The following is a 26,103-nucleotide window of genomic DNA, read 5'->3' on the forward strand; positions in this document are numbered from 1 at the left end:
ATATTCCAATTTTAAAATTGAGAAAAGGAAACCAGGACCAGGAATCAGAATTATGTGAAATATTATTTTATTAGTGTTTCTCAGGCTGTCTGATGTGCAGGATCAGCAATCACCTTTTCCCAATATACAAGTGACCATGAACATATTTGTATCCATTAGTGACTACAGTTCCTTTCTTTCCTGGAAATTCTCCTTCAACCAATGACCCATAGACTGCCATTGAACCAGAGACCACCAAGTTTTGAGCAGCACTGCTCTATTTGGTCTACGTAGATTTAGAAATAATGTGTAGGAGGCGATATATGAAAACCTTGTCTTAAGTATTTTACTCACCATTATAAAAGAAAATATTCTACAATCCCTTTGGCAGGATTCCACATTTCTTGGGCCTTTACATCCCAGTCATTATAGCATGTTGTGCTAGTTTAACTGTGTACAATGTGAAGAAATTCCTGTGCTGACCTTAGAGAATTGTGTGTTTTCATTTCATTATGAAAACACCACTGTAGAATGCATACTACTGAAATAATATCCCCCTTACTTTTGCCCCCAGGAGGAATTCTATGGCAAAGAGTTGATTCTTGCTGACCGAGACGTTGTGGAGCAAGAGGCAGATACAATCTTGGAAGATGCCCATCAATGTGACGTGGCTTTTCTTGTGGTGGGGGATCCTTTTGGGTAAGAAGAGACAACACAGCTAAATAATTGTGTTAGCCATGCTTTTCTGCCACAAAGTTTGGTTTGATTATATGGAGAGGATGGAATTTGAGTTGTAATCTTTTCATGATGAGATCATCTGGGATTTTAGAAAGTGACTAGTTTTCTTTTGAATATGAAAACATTGGTTATCTTTGTGATTTCAGGCTAAATCATATTCACAGGGTTTCTTTTCCAGGCACTGGATGCCCACGTATCTTAATTAGACATGCATATTCTTTACTCCCAGCTCTGTGTGAAAGCATCTATCGTTTTTCCACAGTTTGCTTTAACCATGCTGTTTTGATTTGGATGAGACAATATAGCAAGGAAGAGACCATAAGAGAACACAGACTCATTGCATGCTCATGGATCACTCTTACTTGCAGTAAGAGAACAGCTAATCCAGGATGGGATAGGCATTGACTTCTCCAGTCTCCCCTCGCAAAAAAAGGGGAAAGCCTTCAGGAGTAGCAGATCAGCTTCACATAGTTGTAGTCCTCCCCTCTGCGGTGTTTTTTTTTTAATAAAACATGCTTACTTCTCAAGGTTTTGCTTTGGTGTTTTGGCATTTTTAGCTGCCAACATGATTGTTTTGAAAATACCTCTCATCTTGAATTTGGGACCCAACCACACTACATGATTATGGTACTGCATCCCATGGTAGCAGCCATAGCAAAATCATATGAAATCTTGGGATTTGCAGTTTGGAAAGGAGCCCCTGGTGGCACAGCGGGTTAAATCACTGAGCTGCTGAACTTGCTGACTGAAAGGTCGGTGGTTCAAATCTGGGGAGCGGGGTTAGCCCCAGTTTCTGCCAATCTAGCAGTTTGAAAAATGTAAATGTGAGTAGATCAATAGGTACCGCTCCGGCCACATGACCTTGAAGGCATATACGGACAACACTGACTCTTCGGCTTAGAAATGGAGATGAGCAACACCCCTTGACTTAATGTCAAGGGGAAACCTTTAAGGAGCATTTAGATGTCTTAACCAGAAAGTTCTAGTTCATCTTACCAAACTACAAAACCCAGAACCCCAAGTGCCATTGCAGTTAAAGTAGAATATTGTGCCATCGTATAGTGTGAATGTGTCTCTAAATGGATCTTGGAAGAGTTACTCTTTGGGCTGAAACTCACCATGGCCATTTTGGTTAGGGGAGTTTAGAAATTGTAATCTAGTGGCCATGCTGGATGAAAATTTGGAACTTTTAGTAAGAAAAAAAATCCAAAACTTTTCCTAGCTTGAGGGTTTTGAAGCACTGGTTACAAAGATATCCAATAGCCATCTTTGTCGGCTCCAAGCCATGAAAGAGAAGAAGAAATAAATGTGTTAGTGTAGGAAGACTGGAGAAAGTGCTGATCATGGCATATTCTCAGTTTGCTAATGATGTTTAGAGCAACAAGAAGTTCACACCTGCTATCATAGTTTCTTGAACCACGTCCTTAGGACCAGGGACATCTGTTTCCTTGATACATAAGCCTACCCATCAATAATGCAACAACAGCCCTTAAATTCATTATGATTGTGCAAGCTGCCCTCTGAAAAGCAATTTGGCTGCATTTCTTTTCCTGGTTGGCAGTCTCATTTGTTGTCCTTGCTCCTTTCCATTATATTTCCATTGAATTTTGCACCTGCAAGCCACGTGGTCACTTTTTTTGGATCATAATGCTATGGCATCATTGCGCACTTGATGTGTTCCCTTCGTGTGCATGTGATCTGGTCTTCATTACCACCGTATCTGTTTGGTTTATTAAGCCTCTTAGTGCCGTTCCTGATTCCCACTGGAAAGGGTTGCCTTTTCCCCTGCCAGAAGGCTGCCCTGCCCCAGCCAGTCAAGCATCATCAATCTGTAATGTCAAGCCACGTCGAAGGGGGCTTTTGTTTCCAGCTGGTGGTTCAAAATTAATATTGCTGTGGTGCAAAGGAGAAGCTGTACTTGGAAAGTGTAATCACTGTGTACATCACACCAGGGGTTCCTTCTTGTGAGGAAATGTGTGTGTCCCAAAAAAGGAGTGTAATTGGTGTAAATATACCTCCTAGGGAAAATTAGGAGGCCATTTATTTTTTCCTTTCCTTTTTTAATTGAATGGGTACTTAACTACAGATGATGCCTGCCTTTGAGAATCAAAGTAATTATGCCATTCATGAATGGTTATTATGAAAATCTGGGAGCATATCAAAGGTGACTTAATTGCCGATGTGAAAAAATAAGTGATTACATGTAACACATATAAATATAAGTTTGTCAGTCATGTTATTTACAGAAGCTTCATCCTGTAATTTAATGGTTGTTCTGTTTTCTAATAATCGGGAGTATACAGTTTAAGCCAAAACAATGCAATTACTCATAGTTTCATTTGCCCATGTCTGCAAAACATATCCTCACTAGGACCTACTGGTGCTTCTGTGGTATGCTTTGGATGGACATAAAGCCACACTAGAGGACCTAGCAATGTCTAGAGATGTGCCCTCTCTAGGCATTTCTAGGTCCTCCAGCTAATCATTTATCCAATAGGGTTTGCCATTACTCAATTCAGCCTACCCACACAAAGTCCTGCAATGAATCTCCTACAAATATAAGAATTTTATTGTACATGTTAACCTGGAAATAAGTTTCATGGATGATTTTTATCATAAAATGACCTGCATCGGAGCTGTGTTACCATAGATACCTAGCCATATTATTTCTGGCATTTTGGATGTGTGGAAGGAGCAAAGAAAAGCTTAATTCAGATAAGACTGAAGTTTGAGGTTCAGGGTTTTGTTGATCAGGATGAACATGTTATTTGAGTTCTAGATCCCAATTGCCCTCTTCACTCCGTACTGTGTGATGATCTAAAGCTAACAAAACTAACCCTCAATCTTCTCTGAAGGTACAAATGGCATGAAATACCTTGAGGGAAAGATAAGATAAAACTGTAGCCAGGATTTACCCCAATGTGAAAGATGTTCCAGTATTCTAAAAGAAAATTTGGAGAAGAAGACTTTATTGAACATCTTGGCAAGCAAAATACAAGAAGAGAAGACAAGTGGCACAGGAGAACAAGTTCTGGAAGGAAAAACTAAAATTTTATCAGATGGAGTGGGAAAACATTCTTGCTCTGATTGCTGTTGGATATCTGGGAGTTGGGACACTGGGTCATCACCATTGAGCAAGAAAATGCACTGGGAGATCAACACTCCAGCTCTATCTTCTGTTGAAATATAATTCTCCATTGAATTTTAGGTCTCAAAAGACTTTAGAAATGGGATAACCCAAAGGCCACTTCCTGTTTCTAAAAACCAGGAAGGTATTTGACTGCCTAAGGACCTCATCAGACAGGTGTAGGGCTCTCTTTCAATCTGCAAGCCATCACATGATGTAGGAGCATTCCCGATGGGAGTCTATTTAACTCAGTTTCTGCAACGCACAAAAACGGAGCCTCTTCAGGAACCAGGAGCCAGGAGTTACCTGACTCCAAACAGCCTTAAGCTGGGAGAAAACAGAGAAAAGACAGGTAAAGTCATGGGATGGCTGACCATCCCTCAGGATGAGAGGCAGTAGGGCAGTGGTTCTCAGCCTTCCTAATGCTGCGACCACTTAATACAGTTCCTCATGTTGTGGTGATCACCAATCATAACATTATTTTCATAACTGTAATTTCACTACTGCTACAAGTCGTAATGTAAATATCTGACATGCAGGATGTATTTTCATCCACTGGAACATATTTGGCATTTGGGAGTTGTAGTTGCTGGGATTTATAGTTCACCTACAATCAAAGAGCATTCTGATCTCCACCAATGATATAATTGAAACAATCTTAGCACACAGAACTCACATGACCAACAGAAAATACTAGAAGAGTTTAGTGGGCACTGACCTTGAGTTTTGGAGTTGTAGTTCACCTACATCCAGAGAGCACTGTGGACTCAAACAATGATGGATCAGGACCAAACTTGGCATGAACACTCAATATGTCCAAACTGGTGGAGTTTGGGGAAAATAGACTTTGACATTTGGACATTGTAGTTGCTGGGATTTATAGTTCACCTACAATCAAAGAGCATTCTGAATGCCACCAATGATAGAATTAGGCCAAACTTCCCACACAGAACCCCCATGACCAACAGAAAATACTGTGTTTTCTGATGGTCTTTGGCAACCCCTCTGACACCCCCTCACGACCCCTCCAGGGGTCCCGACCCCCAGGTTGAGAAATGCTGCAATAGAGAAATGCTGCTTTCTCCAGTTTCCCCCTTCTTCATCTAATGTAGTCCTAAGTTTTATTTTCCCTGGGAGAGCAAGGCTTTCTCTCAGTCCCACCACCATTGAAGGCATGCAAGAGACAGTCTTTTCAGTGGCTGCCCCAACACTGAAATTCCTTCTCATGGGATGCTTGGTTGTCCTTCTCTCATATTTGTCTGCCTGTAGCCAAAGACCTTACTGAACCTTTTGCATGTTAACCATCTGTTGCAGGAGCTGTTTTAATCAGGCTGTACTATACTGCATTTTTGTTATAATTATTAATATTCTAAATCACTTTTTTAAAAACTGTTCGAAATCAATGTCTTTGATGCAATTATCTTGTTTATTTACCTTTGTAGTCTTTTAATTATGTTTTGTTATAACTCATATTGTGAGTCACATTGGGTCCCACATTGGGAGAATGGTAGAATATTAAATCAATATGTAGTGCCACAATGTAATGCCATGAGAACAGAAAATCTCTTCTCATTACAAGGAAATCTGATGTGAAGAATAATCTTTATCTTATCTCTAATCTTTTGTGTTGAGGCACAAAAATGATAACAGTGAAATATAGTTTGAGAAAAACAAAGGAGCTATAACGGGCAGAGAACCCCAGTGGAAAACAATTCCTGATGCAGGGCTTCCATAACCACATTCCCTCCCCAGATGCTATATCTGTTCCCTGCTCACTTACATGGAATGAGCAGCCTTGAACAAAAGTACCTTGGGGAAAAGAGGACAGCTGAAGCCATTGTTTGGATTTGGATTTCTTATGGAAATGCATTTCAAGGTTGGACTACGCAGCGCAGCAAACACAATTGCTGTATGCTGGATCAGCCACTGATGGAGTGAAAGCATTCAATCATAGTGACACAAACATAACCTCTTCCTTTCTTGCCCAGGGTTTGGGAGCAATAAGTTGCAAATGTAGTCATACATAACAATCTGTTTGGAGGCCATAATAAGGCTGAAGGGAAGCCACATTGCAGAAATAACATAACAGGTGTAGAGAATATGATGATTATGACAATTATAATGATTATGATTTTATTTCTTACCTGCTTCATCTTGTGGCATCATCCATAGATACAGCGCAGTTGCATCTTGTTACAGTAATTTAGGACTTTTTGGAGTCGTTTTAACAGTATTTTTTTTAAAGTTTCTTGCCCTTCTCTTTGCATTTTTGTAAAGAAAACCCTCAGTGGCATAAAATGTGGGGAAAAAATTCCAAACACTAAAAAAGTAACTTATTGTGTGCCTTAATTTCACCACTGACTTGCAGCAACTTTCAGGCAAACCTATCATGAGATTTTCTTTGTAGAATTTGTTCAGAAGGGGGGTTGATTTCCCATGAGATTTGGGTATGTGTGACTTACCCAAAGTCATCTGGTAGGTTTCCATGGTTGAGTTTGGATCCGAACCCTGTTCTCCTGGTATCCTAGTTCAGCACAAACCGCTATACCAGGGATGGGAAAAGTCTGACCAGCAGGCCGTATTAGGCCCACAAAATAATTTGGTTAGGACACCCCACTAATTTTGTACACTGACCAATCCATTTGTTTGGTTGTTGTCTTTAATATAAACAAAAAATGGGAAAATAACTAGAAGTTTAATTTTGCTGTGCAAAGATGCCCAAATGCAGGAATGTGCGTGTGTTTTAATGTATAAATATGTTGTACCCCTGAGCCCCTGGTGGTGCAGCAGGTTAAACCACTGAATTGCTGAACTTGCTGACTGAAAGGTCGGCGGTTCGAATCCGGGGTGAGCTCCCACTGTTAGGCCCAGCTTCTGCCAACCTAGCAGTTTGAAAACATGCAAATATGACTAGATCAGTAGGTACCACTCTGATGGGAAGGTAACGGTACTCCATGCAGTCATGCTGGCCACATGACCCTGGAGGCATCTACAGACAACACCAGCTCTTTGGCTTAGAAATGGAGATGAGAACCACCCCCCAGAGTCGGACATGATTAGACTTAATTTCAAGAGGAAACTTTATGTTGTACCCCAGGCCTGGAGCCACCTATGACCACAGCACCACAATCCCTTCTGAATAATCAGTGAACCCATCAGCCCCTGCCTGAGCTATAACAGAATATGAGCAATATTCATTTCAAATAATTAAAATGCATGACTAAATTAAGTTAATCAACACTTTCATTTGATTTTAATATATAACTGTATAACATATATATATATATATATATATATATATATAATTATTTAATTATTTAATTATAATAAATAAATACATGTAGTAAAATTGGTTGGTGAATGATCTTATACATATCCAGATGGCTCTTTGCAGGAACACGGTTCCTCACTCCTGCAGTATACCATGCTGGCTTTCCAGTGGGTGGGTGGGATAAGCAACAAGCAGTTTGAAAAATTAACACTACAGTTTACCATGATTAGTGGGTAATGTCAAAAATTACTTTTGACCATTTTAGTGAGTTAATAGGAACAAATCACTTGTAAACATGAATTTTCTAAGCATTCTTTTTGCTTATCTCTTACCCTATCCAACCATATCAATTTAGAGTCAGATGAGCTCACACATAATTTGTTAATCGTTTGAACAGGCCCTGCAGCTCTCTCACTGAATTGCCAATTTGAGCTTGCATTTGTAGGTTGTTTGTACACTTGAGTACCATTCCCTTGACTTCTGACAACCTTCCCTTTCATGCAGAGAAGCTGAAAGATTATATTGTGTCGGCAATAGTGCTATTGAGAGGTACTATCCACACTTCCTGAAGTTCTTTTGAATACCAAATTTGAATATGATGGGGAAAACAATCATTTTACAGATTTATACAAATGCAGACCGTGCATACAAAGTCTGCCACTTACAATTGCACAAAGTATATCTGCACAACAATGAAGGGAGTGTTGGACTTATGCCAGGGTTGTACTTTGCACTAGGTAGATGTTATGTTTGCTAGTCAACACACATCCTGAAGTCCTTGGTAAGAAAAAGGAACAAAATATTTATTTTTGAAGTGAAAAACAAAGAAAGGGCTTCATTAAAAGTAAAATGCTAGATGTTGTGATTTTTGAGGGTGTTAACCAGACTAGGCTAACATAAGTGCAAAGCCTTGCAGCTGAAAATTGCAGCCGTTTGCATTTCAGCTTTAAACTAAATTTCAACTTTCCAGAGGGTAATCTGTTGAGGTTTTTGAGTGTGTTCACCCCTACACACACACACACATAAAAAACCACCAATTCACATTTAAACCCTTTAAGTCTGTAACTTTTCTGTGTCTTGATGGAATTCAGGATTCCTTCCTATACAACAGGACATTGCAATCAACTACATTCACATGAACCTTGAAGGGCTGTAATGCAGAGAAAGCTCATCACTTACCTCCCCCAACTATAAGGTTGCCCAAAAAGCTATTGTGTGTGTCCTTTGATAGAGGTGAGAAACTGATGGTGTTGGTCTCTATCTTCTACCATCCCTGATCACTGGCCATTCTGGATGGCTCTGATGGGGGCTCGAGTCCAAGAACATTTAAAAGTCCTCACCCTTTGAAGGTTTGTTTCTTTTCAGTGAATTTTTATTATAGCCCTGAGCACTTCTGTTTTCTTCCAGCAATTATGACATGTAAGATAGCGATGGCAGCAGTGCAGTGGAGCTGTGTTATGGGATATATCTACATTGTAGAATGAATGCAGTTTGACACCATAGCTTAATTTATGGTATCATGGGATTTTAAGGCTTGTCTGCCAAAGAGTGCTGGTGCCTCACCAAACTACAACTTCCAGGAGTCCATAGCATTGAACCATGGCAGTTACAGTGGTGTCAAATTGCATTAATTCTACATTGTAGATAAACCCATGGCTGTCAATGAGACCATATCACTTTCCATGATATGTTTAATTTTCTATAGTTACCTCCAATATTCTTTTTATATGCTAACGACTGTTATAGGGAAAAGCTTTTCCTATGTGCTCCTCACTTCTTTCCTTCACCTCCACTGAGAAAAAGCACTGCTTGAATATCAAGCAAAAAGTGGGTGATAGAAATAATATCATATGTGAGCTGACTGGCAGAACCTGGGGATCACAATCAGACACAGTGAAGACATCTGCCCTTGCATTTTGCTACTCTACTGCTGAGTACGTATGCCCAGTGTGGAATACATCTCACCACATTAAAACAATGGATGTGGCTCTTAATGAGACATGCTGCATTATTACAGGATGTCTATGCCCTACACCACTGCAAATATACTGTTTAGTCGGTATTTCACCACCTGACATCTGTTGGGAAGTAGCAGCCTCTAATGAAAGAACCAAGGCACTGACACCTCCAGCCCATCCTCTGTTCAGATATCAGCAAGCAAGCCAATACCTAAATCAAGAAATATCTTCCTAGATCTACAGAGATACTCACAAGAACACTTCAGCAAGCAAGAGTCCAAAAGTTGCAGGTTAAAACCCAGGAACCTCAATCAGTGACTGATAGCAGATGAGAAACTCCCCCCTGGACACACAGAAGACTTGGTAGGTGCTGAACAGACTGTGTTCTGGCACCACAAGATACAGAGCTAGCCTTAAGAAATGGGGCTACAAAAAGGAGTCTGCGACACGCAAGTGTGGAGAAGAGCAAACCAGAGACTACCTACTACAATGCAATCTGAGCCCTGCCACATGCACAATGGAGGACCTTCTTACAGTGAGACCAGAGGCACTCCAAGTGGGCAGCTTCTGCTCAAAGGAAATTTAGTATAATGCCAAGTTTTTAACTTTGTGGTTTTTCTATACATTATAACTGTATTCTCAATTCGCTTCTGACAAGCTATATAAATAAAGCCTTTACTGAGGGGGATAAGACAGCCCAAATCCACAAGCCTTAAAGTGCTCTTCCATTTTATCCTATAACAGAAGAGGGAGAATTCTGTCTATGGAAGCTCAGTTCAAGCTGTTAGGATTTTTTCCCCGCTAATATTTAGACTAAATTTTGGAACTGTCTCCAAAGGGAGATCTGGTTGGCTTCATCCTCATTAATCTTCTGTCAGGTGGCCAAAACTGTATTATTCCACATAGAGTCAGATTTTTAAAGCTGTTTTGTAAATTGACTTTTTAAAAATTGTTCTTGTTCTGTTTTTAACCACGAAAGAATCTGTTGATTTTGGCATCGTTTTGTTAGCCCTGGTTAAGCAGAAAACAGTTCATGAGTACAACTGATGATTAATAATAACATGAAATTAATTATATCATCCTTCTCTAACCAAGTTTGGGAGTGTGAACTCAATGTATGCACCAGAATGCTTGCACAAGGTATTGTTGTTATTAAAACCTTGGGCAAAGGCTAACCAGAACCCATTTTTACTACAATCTTTCAGGGTAAGAGTGAAACACCAAATCCATATCCTTGTGGCAAACAGATCTGCTGGAAATGCAGCTTCACGCCACTTGTAAATGCCTTGGCTCAATACTATAGATTCCTGGCCAACTCTCTTTGACAAAGAAGTTTAAAGACTTTGTAAAACCACAACTCCCATGGTTCCGTGGCATTGAGCCATAACAGTTAAAGTGGTGTCAAACTGCCTTGATTCTACAGTATAGATGCACCCATACACATAAGTGATGTCTAATTGGGGGAGGATGGCATCTTATGGTTGCTCTCTATACACATAATAAAAGTGTATAGCGGGAGCCAGGTTACTAACGGGAGTGGCACTCAGGGAGCATACAACTCCGCTGTTGCGTCAGCTCCACTGGCTGCCAAATTGCTACCCGGCACAATTCAAAGTGCTGACTTCAGCCTATAAAGCTCTAAACGGTTCCAACCCATCTTATCTATCCGGACGCATCTCTCCCTATGAACCTTCCAGGAACTTGAGATAATCTGAGGAGGCCCTGCTCTCAATCTCGCTTGCTTCACAAGCATGTCTGGCGGGGACGATAGACAGCTCCTTCTCTGTGGTGGCTCCTCGGCTGTGGAACTCCCTGCCTAGGGATATTAGATCGGCCCCCTCCCTCCTGACCTTTCAAAAAAGAGTAAATACCTGACTATTTGAGCAAGCGTTTGGAACCACAGCATGATCAGAAAAACCCAAATCGAAAGATGAACTAGGAATGGCTAAGATGATGGAACGATTGAGGATTTGAATAAGAAGACATAGTTTTTATAATTTTTATTATTATTGCTTTTATGGTTTTTTAAATTTATTGTGATGTTTTGCTTTTTATTGATGTATGTATTTTTATATATGGCATCTAATTGTTGCTGACTTGTACGCCGCCCTGAGTCTTGTATGCCACCCTTTGGGCTGAAATGGGCGGGATACAAATGTTGTAAATAAAGATAAAATAAAGTGAAAGTGTGCATGTGTGTATGTGGCAGAGATGTCTACTTACACAGACAGACTCACACCTCCACAAACAGGCTATAGTTCCCACTGAGCAGGAGACACCCTTGTCCCTCCCTCCACTGACATTGCAAGTTATAGTGAGCGCCATTAACATATTGCCCGTGTCCTCCATAAACACCATACGGCCCCCACCCAAGGGAAAGCTTTCATACGGGGACAAATTCATCCTAGATGTTCTGTTTTTCCTCCACATCCCAGGGTTCCTTTATCTCTCCATTGGTGTGGAATTTGCATGAGCCCACCCACGGCCTCTCCCTTAACGCTTTCCTACTCTTTCCTATGGCACACAACAAACAGAGGAATGGACCAAACTTCAGTGATATTACCTAACATCCCAAAACAAACAATGCCCTCTTCTAATAACCCGGGCACCGTGGGGTCCCCAAGCTAGTTGTAAAATAATTGGGAGTCAGAGCATGGAAAGTTAGAGCTCTCCATATTGCATAGGCAGAATGGCCTGCAGTTTCTGCAAGTTGCAACAAAAAGAGTAACTTTTCCAAGCTCAGATCGTAACTTCCTGTCACTGTACACAAAGTAATTTGGCAATCTATGGATGCTTTCTGCCCACTCAAGAGTCTTTGGAGGATTACATGTGTTTGAACTGGAAAAGATTGATGTTCATACCAACATTTGACAGTGGCTTTGACCAATCCACTCTCAAAACATATAGAGCAGCAACTACAAGTATATCTTATTTCTTGTATTGTGGAAGAAGAAGACCAACAGTAATTCTTACTATTTCATTCCAGGGCAACTACACATAGTGACCTTGTACTCCGGGCAGTGAAGCTTGGGATTCCCTACCAAGTCATCCACAATGCCTCTATTCTAAATGCTGTCGGCTGCTGCGGCTTACAGGTAAATCTTTTGCATGATGGCATTCTGCCAAAACCACAGCTCTAACCATTTTTCTGCAGAATAGAAAATACACCTGGCTTGCAAGGCTGTACAAATAGTTGCAAAAGTTACGCACTTCTTATGAATAAGTAAAAGTGTGTCTCTCTGTCCCTCCTCTCTGCCCCTCTCTGTTTCTCTCTGTGATATAATCTTGGTGCCACAGGCTCATACTCCACTAGTGAAAAACAGGAAACACCTTTATAGTTTTTTTCGAAAACATACGTAAGGCGAGCTGAATCTGGTAGTTTCCTTCTGTCGGGGAAAGCAGCAGTTGTGATATCAAGGCCATTTAGGTTTAAAGGTCTAGGGGCTTTGTGGTTTTTGAGTCCATTTCTTGAGTACAGTGTAACATCAATGAGAACCCATACATATATGCATATGGTCCAAACTGAGAGAGAACCAAGCATGATCTTTGTCTGGTTGCTGAAATTTGTGGAGCCCTTATTCTGGAGATATTTGAGATGATAAGTGGGATAAAATGCTTGGCACAAATGAGGGAACATGTCAATACCACCCTAAACGTCAAGTATGGATGTACTGCGCTGTTGCTGTTGGGCACTTATAGACTAGAGCAGGGGTCCTCAAACTTTTTAAGTATTCTCATTTTAAGGGCTCAGGTCACAGTCTCTCAAACTGTTGGAGGGCCAGATTATAATTTGAAAAAAGGATGGTGAATTCCTATGCACACTGCACATATTTTATTTGTAGTGCAAAAAACACTTAAAACAATACACTAATTAAAATGAAGAACAATTTTAACAAATCTAAACTTATTAGTGTTTCAATGGGAAGTGTGGGTCTGCTTTTGGCTGATGAGATAGGATTGTTGTTGTAGTTGTTGTGTGCTTTCAAGTCATTTCAGACTTTGGTTGACCCTGAGCAAAGGCCGGGTAAATGACCTTGGAGGGCCGTATCCGGCCCTCGGGCCTTAGTTTGAGGACCCCTGGACTAGAGAGTGAATAAACTTCTGTAAAGTTTAATAATAATAATAATAATAATAATAATAATAATAATAATAATAGATGGCATCCAACCAGTTCCGGATGGGTTGCATTCCCATCCAAAAAAAAAAAAAAATCAACTTTTCAAGGCCCAAATGCTAACAAGCTGAAAAAATTGCTCTTGGGCCGAGATAGCCTGACTATTCATGTCCTGTTAATGTTACCAGCTAGAGTGGTGAAATATAAGGTATGGAAGACTACCTTTGAAGGCTGCATACTGATTTCAGAGAAATAAAAGAAGTACTTATCTTAGTATGATCAATTTCGGGTGTTTAGCTATTAGGTTACAGAGATTTTATTCTTTGGAGCTGTTAAGTGAATTGCTTCTGCTAAATTTTACTAAATTAATTGGTTTCATCAACTGATGTTACACTAATTTTATTTGCTGCTTGTTCATTTTGTTAATGATTGCAGTTCTACAATTGCCTCTTTTCCAGTTTTTTGATACTGTAATTGGCTGTGGAGACTCTTGAAAGTGAAGTATGTTTTAAATGAACAGGTAAATGATCAAAGAGATAGCTACTCAGTATTATAGCTAATGCATCAATCATTCTGGGAAAAGATTTTGCAAAAATAGAGACCTATGTTTTGTGAGGTTGACTTCTTGATTTCTGAGAAGCTGTTGCCATACGGCAGGTTTTGTTTTTTGTTTTTCATTTTTCTCTGCTCTTTTATTTGAGTGCAGTATAAAAGAGATAATACTACTCCTAATTTTTTTCTTTGTCATAATAAAAACTAAAATGACTGCAGCATGATATATGTACTAAAACATGACTCCCCACCTCCTCAGCTGTGTCTCAGAGAAAGGCAGTCATGTAGAAATGTCAGACATCCCTTTTTGAGAAAAACACTCAATGTTCAGTGTATTTCCAGTGAAGAGTGTTCCATGTGAGCAGCCACCAAAAATCTTTTATCTTGATCGATTCTCAGACAGCATTTGACACATTCACATGGTTAGAGATTGCTGCCAACTTGTAAGCCATCTTGAGTCGCCTTCAGGCTGAGAAAGGCCAGATATAAATGTGATAAATAAATAAATAGAGATGTGAAAATCTCAATCTGGTTTTCAGTGCACTTAACTCTTGTTGTCCCACCCCAGTTCTGTACTGAGATGTGAGAATTCCCACATATATAGAGAGAAATCTGTGTATTACTTGTCCTTTTGCATATTTACTATGGCACATATTTTCCTATTCCTTTTTTTACATTTTGGTTTTGGATGTATTGTGTGATAGAGAGAGAGAGAGAGAGAGATAGAATTGTGAATAGACACTGTTCCTTAAAATATGTTTGTTTATATATTTAATCATGCACATCCTTCCCAGAATGCACAAAATGCCTATAAACCTATATGGATTTCTGAAACAGAAATTATCTTTACCTCATTGCTACTCTCAAAGTGGTGTAAAATGGGTATTTTCATTGGAAACCCTTCACATTTCTTCTCCATAGTTTCAAAATATGTCGTTTTTCTATTAACTGAGGCAATTATTTTGCCTTTAATTTGTTGAATATCAGCTTTCAAGGATTCTTGTAACAAACAAAATGGAAAGAAGACTCTACAAGTGTTAGATCTGTCCAAGGTTCTTGGAGACTGACCATTTAGTCCTTTGGGCTCCAATATTCTTGGTCATTTTATCTGAATTTACTTTCATAGTAACTGTCATATTTATGTTTTTTGCAGAATCCCAGATTCCTCCTCCCTATTTGTTCCCATATTTCCTGCCCAATGTTTTCTCTATGCTTTCCTGTTAAAAATGTCAAGCTTTGCTTATCAATTGAGCTGTTTTGGGTAGGCTTATATGGGCCTCTTTAATGTTAAATCAGTTGCCCTTTTTAAACTTCCTGTTCACTTGACCTATATCTGAAGCATTTGCTAGCTTTAGGTGGTGAGGGTGGGGTAAGAAAGCCAAAGATTTCACAGGGCATCAAAGGGTTAAGAAATTGCATCTTGACCTTTCTCCCTATTTTCAGTAACTTTCTTCTTCTGCTTGAGTTCCAGGCAGAGCCTTTTTGATTGTGAAATGCAAAATCTGTGTTGCTTGTTCTCTCGCTAGTTTACCCGAGTGGTTTATTTAAATAGAGGTTTTGCGCAACTTTCCAAGAAGCAGCAAGAGATCGTTCTGTTCTAGGGGACCTGAACATCGGAAGCTACCTTGTATGCAAAGATGTGCAATGGTATAAGGAAACTCTATTCCTGGTGATTGTACTCAGGTTCAGAAAAATTTTGTGCGGGGTCTAAGTTCTAGGGAAGCATGAGTGCAAAGGAAAAAAGTGTGGATCAATGATATAATATTTCATCTATCATGCCAGTAAGTAAACATGAGGGGAGCTTTTTGGCACTTTAGAATGAAGTGGGAAATATACAAAAATGGGGCAAATGATAGCATAATGCAGAAGGGTCCCTAAGTAGTATAGCAAAGCAGATTTGGCCCCGGAAGTGTTTCTAACACCATTGTGCAAGGCGATGTCTAGTTCACGCCCACAAGTATCCCCCTGATGGAGTGTAAGACCTAGAACATAATTCCTATCCCATTCCAGACATATATTCTCCGTAGTTGAATTTAAGATAACTTCCATGCTACAGATTGTGTGTGCCTAAAGTCGCATCAAAACAACACTAAAGATCTTACACTCTGTAGTTGTGACATAGTTTCCTGTCAGCTGATCCAGTTTGTGGAGGATTGTGGGTCATCTCCTTGTGGTTTACAATGCTGATAGCAGCTCTCCAAGGATTCAGTTGGGGGGTTTTCCCCCAGCCCTAGATGGAGATGGTAGAAACTTCTATAGGTAGAGCATGAACCCTGAAGCTATGGCTGTTCCTCCAAGACATGGTCTTCTTTCTTGGAATTGTATAGTACTGACTGGGAATTGAATATAACCAAGGTATAGGTATCGGTCAAACAAACTTGAGATGGGGAAGGGAAATCAGAACAGAAATGTATGACAAATAGTAAAACAGTCCTAAATAGCCAACACAATCTTACTACTTGGATATCCTTTGCTGTTGAAAGACACTAGAAGGACTGTTCTCTCTTCCACAGGGTTTTGTAAAGTTCAGCCTAGGTTTTCCTCATCTGTGCAAATACCTCACATCTTTTGGTTAGAGCCATTTTGACTTCCAGCTGTATACCCAAGATGTTCCAGTGTACACTGAGATCAGTTCCACACATTACATAACAATAAATATGAGCTTTCCTCTGAGCATACATTTGAGAGGTTGCTGAAACCTAATCTGACTCCCTGATGAGTTTTTCTGTTTGCAGAACCTAGCCATCACGTTCATACAATGCAATTTGAGTTATAAATACAAAATATTTCAGTGTTATGACCAAAATGAAAATGTAGTCTTCCAACCTAGCAGAAAATCTCGTCCAATAACACAGGAGGTGCTTCTGACCTTATGGATATGGCTACATGAGAAGAGTAATTTTAGGTGTAAAGGCTACCAAATTGATTATCTTAGATGCATCAAGATGCTTTTGAATACTAATATTCTAGACCAGGCATGGGCGAACTTCAGCCCTCTAGGTGTTTTGGACTTCAACTTCCACAATTCCTAATAGCCTATTGGCTGTTAGGAATTGTGGAAGTTGAAGTCCAAAACACCTGGAGGGCCAAACACCTGGAGAGTTTGCCTGTGCCTATTCTAGACCAACACTATAATGTCTTTGAATTCTACTCAGGTATAGAGATATTCTCCTCATCAACACTCTTATGCACAACTTTGCACAAGATCTTTCTATAGGTTTGTGGATTATACAAACACGCTTACACAAAGGTCTGGAACAGTGCTTCTCAACCTGGGATCCCCAGATGTTTTTGGCCTACAACTCTCAAAAATCCCAGCCAGTTAACCAGCTGTTAGGCTTTCTGGGAGTTGAAGGCCAAAAACATCTGGGGACCCCATGTTGAGAACCACTGGTCTAAGAGAAGGATGTCCATGAGCCTAGCCAGTCGGTTTGGAGGTGGAGCTACACCAGACAGCAATAGTCCTACAAGCTGGGAAAACCGTTTGTACAATGATTTACTAGACACCCCCTTGCACAATGCTGACTGAAAATGCTCACGTAACCCTTTGTCTTGTTATCCTATATGACTGAGAATTCTGGCCCAGAACTGAAATAATTCCCTAGTTCTCCTATACAGAATCCCACCTCTAGTTATGCTTTGTTTTCTTAGTTTTAGCAGCATCATTTTGGTTTGTGAAGGGGAGTCATTTAATTTCTGTTGTTCTTAAGCAAGTGAGCTTCAGAAATCCTTCCTGTTCTATGGGTGTTCCCCACAGATCTGACAGTATGACCCAATGCCCCTTCAGCCTCCCCTTATAGCCTGTGCACTTTACAGCTTCAACCCTTCATATTCATCTTTTTCACACAGCTGTAATGTAACCTCACAACATCGCAATTCCTTCCTTCTGCTTTTCATCCTTTGGATTCAATGCAATGTATGAAGCAAGCACATTGCAGCAAAGTATATGCATGACATAAGTCAATTTAGTAGGAAGCTGTAGTCAGCTGTGATTGCCTCTCATGTGTTTCCCTATGACAAACCCTCTGATGTCCTAAGCATTCCTGAGAATAAGAGTGTTAGCTCCAATCTTATAATAGTTTAATGGATAGGTCAGTAAGCTATTCCTCCCAGTGACTTTGTGCATATGTTCTTGAAAAACAGACATCCTGAAAAGGATTAAGCAGTCAACTCAAGACACTAAAAGCTACCAGTAGAGTTGTCTCAATTGACCATTAGCATATTTAATAGTGAAGATTATTTTTGTGACATAAGATAATAATAACACTTCATTTATATTCCGCCCTATCTCCCCAAGGGGATTCAATGCGGATCAGAGTACAGATACATAGCAAACATTCAATGCAGTTTTGGATAGACAGGACAGAAACAGAACAGAAAGGAGATATGTTATGTCGACGTCCAACTTTTTGGTGCCTTGGAGGTTGTGCTCGAATCCAGCCACAAGAGGATGCTGTCGCTCCATCCTCTATGATGAAGAGCCATTAGAACTTCCTCCTTCCTTTTGGTCACTGGGACATTCCAATCTTTTTCTTTATGGTGTTGTGGAATACCTCACCCACTTGTTTTTTAGTGGTACCTAATTTCTCTACTTACAGTTCAAGCTGTTTTCGAACTGCTTAGGTAAACAGCAAGCTGGGCTGTGACAGTCAGGTGCTGACGCCAATCTGGGGCTTTGAACTTGCAACCTTTAGGTTGGTAGATCTTATCATTGCTGGTGATTTACCAGCTGTGCTAAAGCCCAGCCCATACCATATGAGTCTGACGTGTGTCAGTCATAAATTTTAATATTATCTATCATGGAAATGTTGAATGAGGCAATTGTTTCCTCATAAAGTCTTACTCTCCTGGTGCAAGAAATAGTATAATGCAATCCTCAACTATTACTTGGAAGTAATCTTTACTGGTTTTAATGTCAATTCTGTTGCTGTGTACCTTCAACTTATTTCCAACTTACAAGGACTCTAAGGTGAACTTATCACAGGGTTTTCTTGACAAGTTTTGCTCAGAGAGGGGTTGCTTTTGCCTTCCTCTGGGACTGAGAAAGGGTGATTTCCCCAATGTTGCCTAGTGGGCTTCCATGGCAGAATGAGTCTCCAGAGTCCAAGTCCAACACTCAAACCATTACACTATACTGCTTCTCTATATGTGAATTCCTTCTAGGTAAGTGTAGGGAAGGTGGCAACAGATGTGGTGATCCCCTAGGCAATGCTTCTGAGGGCTCTTATTACACACAGCCATATAACCCAGAATATCAAGGCAGAATAACCCACAATATATGTTTTGAACTGGAATATTTGAGTCCACACTGCCATATATCCCAGTTCAGAGCAGATAATGTGGGATTTTATTCAGCTGTGTGGAAGTGGCCTGAGATGACATTAACATCAAGCATGCTTTCAAACCTATCTTTGCACCACAAGCCAGAGCAGAAACTTCTGTGTCATCCGTCCTTTGGCCTCAAGATTTAAAAGTTTTCCATTATTTTCCAAACATGCATTTTTGCTTTAAGGACAGAAAACGAATAGCAGCCTCTTTCTTCTGTGGTAAACAAAGATGTAGGATTATGGGTTTCAAAAATACCTGGAATGAGCAAATAGTACAAATTGGCAAATAGAAAGCCAGAAAAAGAATTCTAGCGTATTCAGGAAGTTTCAAGGAAATCATTAATCCCCAAAAAATTATCTATTCGTGGGGGAATAATCGTATTTCTGTCCTTATGGAAATCCCACATTGGTGCATGGTTTACAGCCAGATTTTATATTATTTTATTAACTATAATCTGATTTTGATTTCCGCTTTTCTTTTTCTCTCCTCTATCTCTTCTCTCCCACCACCACCTCCCAACAAATTTATGACAGCTCTACAATTTTGGAGAAACAGTGTCTATAGTTTTCTGGACAGACACATGGAAACCTGAGAGCTTTTTTGACAAGATTACAAAAAACCGAAGAAACGGGATGCACACACTCTGCTTACTTGGTAAGGATTACTTGTGTTGTGTGTGGTCAAGTGTCACATTTACCTTATGCGAACTGAAGTACCCAGGTGCCATGCCGAGAGCTGAAAAGGATGACAAAGGCTCAGTCCCTCAATCCAAACAATATATTGCTCTGTGATTATTCATTCCAAGCATATTTTCCTTTTAAGAGCTGTAGCCAAGGGAGACAGCGAGAGAATCTGGATTTAGATAATAGGAAGTTGCCTTCCTCTCAAATCCAATCTAGCCTTTCTCTTCTCCTCCTCCTCAAGCTGTCACTGCAATATATTTAGGGGCAAATATTTGTAGAGAATTTTAGGATGGAAAGTTTTTATTCAAAAGTGATTTTTTTCTGCCTCGTTTGAATACATTTCTGTTCTCATCTAGCTGGTACAGTAGGCCCACATATTAAGGGATCAATTCTAGGACAGTTTGCATAATATTTTTTAAATATTTTTTTTATTTTTAAATTGTAATACACCCATAAATACACAGTATGATAGAATTGCTCTGAAGGACCTAGAAAATGTTCAGAGGAGTGTTCTCTCTAGGCCTTTGGCACAATTCTATTAGCTAATATTGTTATTGTTTATAACTGTTTATATATTTTACTCTATTTTGTATGTTCCTGCAGCAGTATATCGTGCTTTTGTAAGCCACCTTGAGTCCCTTTTTGGAGATGGTTGCGGGATATAAATAAAGATGATAGTAGTAATAATAATAAATTTAAAGGTTGAACTTCAAAGACGCTGGCACAAGGTAGTAAATGTGATCCCAGTGGTGATCGGCACATTGGGTGCAGTGCCTAAAGACCTTGGCCTGTACTTAAATACAATCGGCGCTGACAAAATTACCATCTGCCAGTTGCAAAAGGCCACCTTACTGGGATCTGCACGCATTATTCACCGATACATCGCACAGTCCTAGACACTTGGGAAGTGTCCGACATGTGATCCAATACAACAGCCAGCAAAATGATCTTGTTTGCTGTGGACCCATCTTGTTGTGTTTCAAATAACAACAACAACAACAATAATAATAATAATAATAATAATAATAATAATCCCCCCATCGAGTGCCGCCTTGCTCTGTGATGTTGAGATTTGTGCTGGGTGGATTGTCGATATTGCAATTCCAGGCAACAGCAGAATTGATGAGAAACAATGGAAAAGCTGACACGATGTGAGGATTTAAAGATCAAACTCCAAAGAATCTGGAACAAGCCAATAAAGGTGGTCCCAGTGATGATCAGCACACTGGGTGCAGTGCCTAAACACCTTGACCTGCACTTAAAAACTATCAGCACTGACAAAATTACTGTGTGTCAGCTATAAAAAGCCACCCTACTTGGATCTGCATGCATTATTTGCTGATACATCACACAGTCCTAGACACTTGGGAAGTGTCCGACGTGATCAAATACAAAAGTCAACATAGTGATCTAGTTTGCTGTATACCAATCTTGTTGTGTATCAATTAATAATAATGGTCATTTTCTGATGCTAGAGAACTAGACATCCCTTGGTCCTTTAGAGCAATTCTACAATAATCAAAGTTTTTCATGTGCAAATGAAGTCACATTCTATGAGCTCACATAATAAGCATACTAATACTGTATTTCTCAAAGCAAATCAAGCCCCATATAGATAATCACATGAAAAATAAATCATCTAATTGAGGAGTCCAGTTTATATCTTCAGCAAAATTGCAGTAAAGCTTTACCTGAAATGACACCTTTCATGTTCTGTCACCCCACAACTTCACAATTTTGCCTTCAAGCTGTAGGAAGGAGGGCACCATATGTAAAGAAATTCAATATTTTAAAACTCTGAATTGCCCATATACTTTCCTGTATAGAGATAAGTAGGATGTCATGAAAAGCAGTTTAAGCTAGCATTAGTTTTTTTTTCTTTTGTGCAGAGTTTTTTTGTATCTTCCTTTGGAGAACATTCATTCAATTCCTCAGTCTTTCAACCCAAGGCAGAGTAGTTTAATGGAATTATTCTTGTTAGATTGCGATGAATATAGGAAATTCATCTTTTAGTCCTGTGACATTGCAGTTGACTATTATCTCTAGGGCAGTGGTTCCCCACCTTTTTTTGACCAGAAACCACTTGACCAGGGACCACTTGACCAGGGATGACTCTCCAACATTTGTACCAAAAGGGTAATGAATTAGTTTTTGGTCACCTTTAGATTCGGTCTGGTTATTTGGGGTGCTGATTCAGAAAATTGCATTGGATAAACCACAACAGCTCTGATACAGAATATATGCCATCCAGTAGTTACCATTTGCTTGCCCACAGAAAATCATATTTAATAGTCTAGAGCTGGTGTGGTTTATCCAATTCAGGTTTCTGAGTCAGCACCCCAAATAACCCCAGGAAAAGGTCTAAAAATGAAGTCACTAAGGACATTTTTTTGTTTCGGTTGTATTATTATCCATGAATGTTGTTAATGCTCATGTAAAAAAAAAAGAAGAGGGGGCTGAAGTTGAAAAAATATAAAAAGCAGAGCACGAGACCTAAGAAACTGTCCCTAACGGCTTTCTATCGCCTTCACGCCACAGGCGCATAGCCATGAGGAAGGGGGCGTGGTCCGTGGAACATTGCAATGATGAGGTAATGATGAGGCTGTGGACCATATTTTAGTTCTTGTGGACCACTGGTTGTCCATGGACCACTGTTTGCGAACTACGCTCTGGGGGGGGGGGGGGAGAGCTGACATGTGCCAGCCTGCTAACTTGTCCAACTTTTTTCCTGACTGAAAGTAAGTCCCGTTGTTCTCAGAGAGTCTCACATCTGAGTAGACATAAATAATGTTGCTCTGTCTTGCTTTCCAACTAGGAGATCCCAGCAAAGGTTGGCCCTAGCTATTTAAGAGGTGGATCATGGACTAGCTAACAGAAACGCTGCATTTTAAAATCAAATAATTAGCCAGGGCATTTATCTGCTAGAGTTCCCAGTCTTGCCCTTTAACAGCAGCATGACAAATAAATGATGAGCTTTCCCCCTACAAACTGTTGGTTTGTTGTGCTATTCTTTAAAGCCCAAGAATTGAACCAATAGAAAACAGAGGCCTTTGCAGCAAGACAAGATTGTTCGGACCTTTTCAGGCATGAAACGCCCAGGCTTAGCGAGATTCTACACATGTACAAAAAATACATGTGAAATTTTGTCTTTAGGACGCCAGTCAAACTAATGCAATTAGCCAGCAATTATGTCATTCACTGCTGTTTATATACTGACGATGATTTCTAAGAAAGAGGGTTCCCTACCCTAATTGGCAAGATCCTCAGTTGCAGCTTAAATGGAAATATTCACCCAATTTGGCAGGTTTTCTGTAAATTTACTATATTTAAGCCTTTTTTTAAAAAACACGTGAGATCCTACAAGCAAATAGTGCTTGCAGGATCTCAATAACTTTCCACAGTGTTGGTTTCAGGACCGTGTCCCCAATCCTCCAGGTCAAAAAAGCAGTTTCCCTCTATGTGTTGGAAGGAACATTTGCCAGCATATAATCAGTTGGAATACAGACACATAATTACTTTAAGCATTGGGGTCTGGAAACAATGTATACATCAGGAATATTCTCAAGCTGTTGAAATGCTTGGAAAGCAATTCCAACTCTACTGATGATAGGCTTTGAGGGTATTTTTGAGAAGAAGATGGGAGTTTTAGAAATCATGAAATGTTATCTGCAGTGAGATAAATTTCACTAGAGCTTCCTCTTACAGTTTGTTGTTTTAGGAGACCTGTTTTAATTTCTTTTTTAAAATAGCTTCAGAGAGAGTGGAAACCGGGAATAGTACGAATGGGGAGAGACTTTGGGTTTTAATCAAATAATTGATTAATTAAACCAAAGGAATAGCACATCCCTTTGTTTTTTCTTCGCGAACATTCTGCATTATTGTCTTATTATTGTCTCTTATGATGGTATAATGTGAATATATGGCATGGTACCTTTGCCATTAACAATCACTCCCTACCTAAAACTCCCTAGGAATCAACATTTGAAGCTAGGCAGACCCTGAATGGAAGGATTTCCAAGTTGCTGGAGAATGAGACCTTGACCAATGAAGCATCTGCTTATTTGCTGGCATGAGACATGATATAACAGGGACATCTGTGACATCCTCGCACAGCTGCTTGTTTCATCGCACCACATGTCCAGAAGAGAGCTAGACATGTCATCAGTCAGTGTCCTGCTTTCCAGCACCTCGGAAGTCCTTCTGTTGGGAGTGTGCCTGCTTCAAAGAGAGATTTTTGTGCATAGCATGAGATGTAGCTACAATGACTGAGCATCCCCATTATAACTGTGTCTCTGAGTATCAGATTTTGGCAATTGTTTATTAGTTACATTTCTAGTTTTTTTTCTCAATAATCTCAAGAAGATATATATATATATATAGAGAGAGAGAGAGAGACCGTATATACTCGGGTATAAGCTGACCCGAATATAAGCCGAGGCACCTAATTTTATCAGAAAAAACTGGGAAAATGTATTAACTCAAGTATAAGTCAAGGGTAGCAGCTACTGGTGAATTTCAAAATAAAAATAGATACCAATAAAATTACATTAATTGTGGCATCAGTAGGTTAAATGTTTTTGAATATCTACATAAAACTAATTTAAGATAAGACTGTGCAACTTTGATTAAACCATTATTCTAACTACCTTCAATGTAAATCTGCTTACGTATCCTTCCAATAATAATAGAGTGAAATAATAAATGTAATAAAAATAATAATAATAGAGTAAAATAATGGAAATGTTATAATAACAGTAACAATAGAGCAAAATAATGTAATAATAATAGAGTAAAATAATAAATATAATAATGGTAGAGAAATAATAAATGTAATAATAATACTAAATAGAGCAAATAATGTAAATGTAATAACAATACTAGAGTCAAATAATAAATGTAGTAATAATAATAATAGATAAAATAATAAATAACCTTGACTCGAGTATAAGCTGAGGGGGCTTATGCTCGAATGTGTGTGTATGTATCTTTCCCCCTCTTTCCTTTTTCTGCACATCAGCCCTGTGAGATAGATCATGGTGAGAGGGAGGTTCATGGTTCAGTGGAGACATGAATTGCCTAAATTCCAGTCCAGCGCTGTAACCATTGCCCCACATTGACTGTCTGGAACTCTGCAAAGGAGAAGTATAAGCAAACGGCTAACCCATAAATTGCACTTATAAAGGACCCATGTACACTGGTCCAAATTTGCATGGAATCGGCCAATTTCTTATAAATTTGAATTCACGCAGGGGACCAACCTGCAGCCCCTTTTTGGCAAGGGGTGGCTAGACCCTGATCCATGCCAAACTAGCTTTGGCATGGGTGGGCACAGCTACCTAGTCCCCTGCTCTCGTTGGCACCCGTTTCCTCATTTAAAAAGCAAAGAAAACCTCCTTACCAAGGCTGGGGGCTTCTGAGGGCTCCGTTTTGGATCTAAATCTTGTGATGGAGTTCTGGAGAACTCCCTGCATCATTTAGATGAGACATGTAGAGAAGCTTTCTTTGCTTCTTAAATGAGGAAACGGTTGTCAGGATGGCTCTGCTCTCCCTCCTGTACAGAGTACTTGAGCCTGCAGAGGCAGAATGACAGTGTGGACTATCCCTGGAATAGCAGATAGCAATCTCAAAGGCAATCTCTACTTCTCACGCCTGCAAAGATTTGGGCCTTACTGAAAGGTCCATATCTTTGTAGGTGTTTTCTAAACTTGGGATAAATCTTGATTTCCAGATTTATTCCAGGCTAATCTGCATTATCATTATCATTTGCCCCTACACTGCATTGAACAGCAGTGTAGATGGAGCCAAAGTTGGTGGCTGAAGATACCTTATCTGAATAGCGAGAATAAATTAGATAAAATTGTGGCTGTATAAAAGAAAATTTCAGCTGTATGTAAGTGACATTAATAAGATGAATGAGGCAAGCAGAGTTTCCACAGGGAGAGAAAATGGAAAGTTCTGTGCTATTATCAGACATAATAACAGGTTAGACACATATATTCCTTATACTGCCCCATTTTTTAAACCTTTAAAGTGCCTATTTAATATAATATGCTGCTTAACAATTTTCATGAATTTTATGGTAGGTGAAGGAAGCAGCGGTTTCTGGTTTGCTCATATGAGACATCCTATACTTTTCCATCTTTGGAGGAAGTAGATATATCCATGCAGTGTGAATATACAGATGATCTAATGTAGTTATCCTGATCCTTGAGAGGACTTCATCATATAATTAGGATCAAGAGTTCAAGTGAGATGTGCAGTCCAAGTGCAGGCTCTTTTTATTTGCTCTGTGCAACTAGCAGTGAATTGCTCATTTAGCATAGCTTTTTTATTGTGTCCAAAGTGTCTTGAGA

The 26,103-nt window shown here is 39.6% G+C and overlaps 1 protein-coding gene across 1 annotated transcript in view; it reads left to right on the forward strand.

The window, feature by feature from the left end:
• Positions 1 to 26,103, forward strand: part of DPH5 (diphthamide biosynthesis 5) — a 39,541-nt gene that overhangs the window by 7,933 nt on the left and 5,505 nt on the right. Inside the window, exons 3-5 of the mRNA XM_060774019.2 lie at positions 554 to 678; positions 12,060 to 12,168; positions 19,601 to 19,721. Of these exons, the coding sequence (XP_060630002.2) occupies positions 554 to 678; positions 12,060 to 12,168; positions 19,601 to 19,721 (355 nt within the window). The remainder of the gene's footprint in view (positions 1 to 553; positions 679 to 12,059; positions 12,169 to 19,600; positions 19,722 to 26,103) is intronic.

This window comes from Anolis sagrei, chromosome 4 (genome assembly GCF_037176765.1).
Source record: "Anolis sagrei isolate rAnoSag1 chromosome 4, rAnoSag1.mat, whole genome shotgun sequence".
NCBI lineage: Eukaryota > Metazoa > Chordata > Lepidosauria > Squamata > Dactyloidae > Anolis > Anolis sagrei.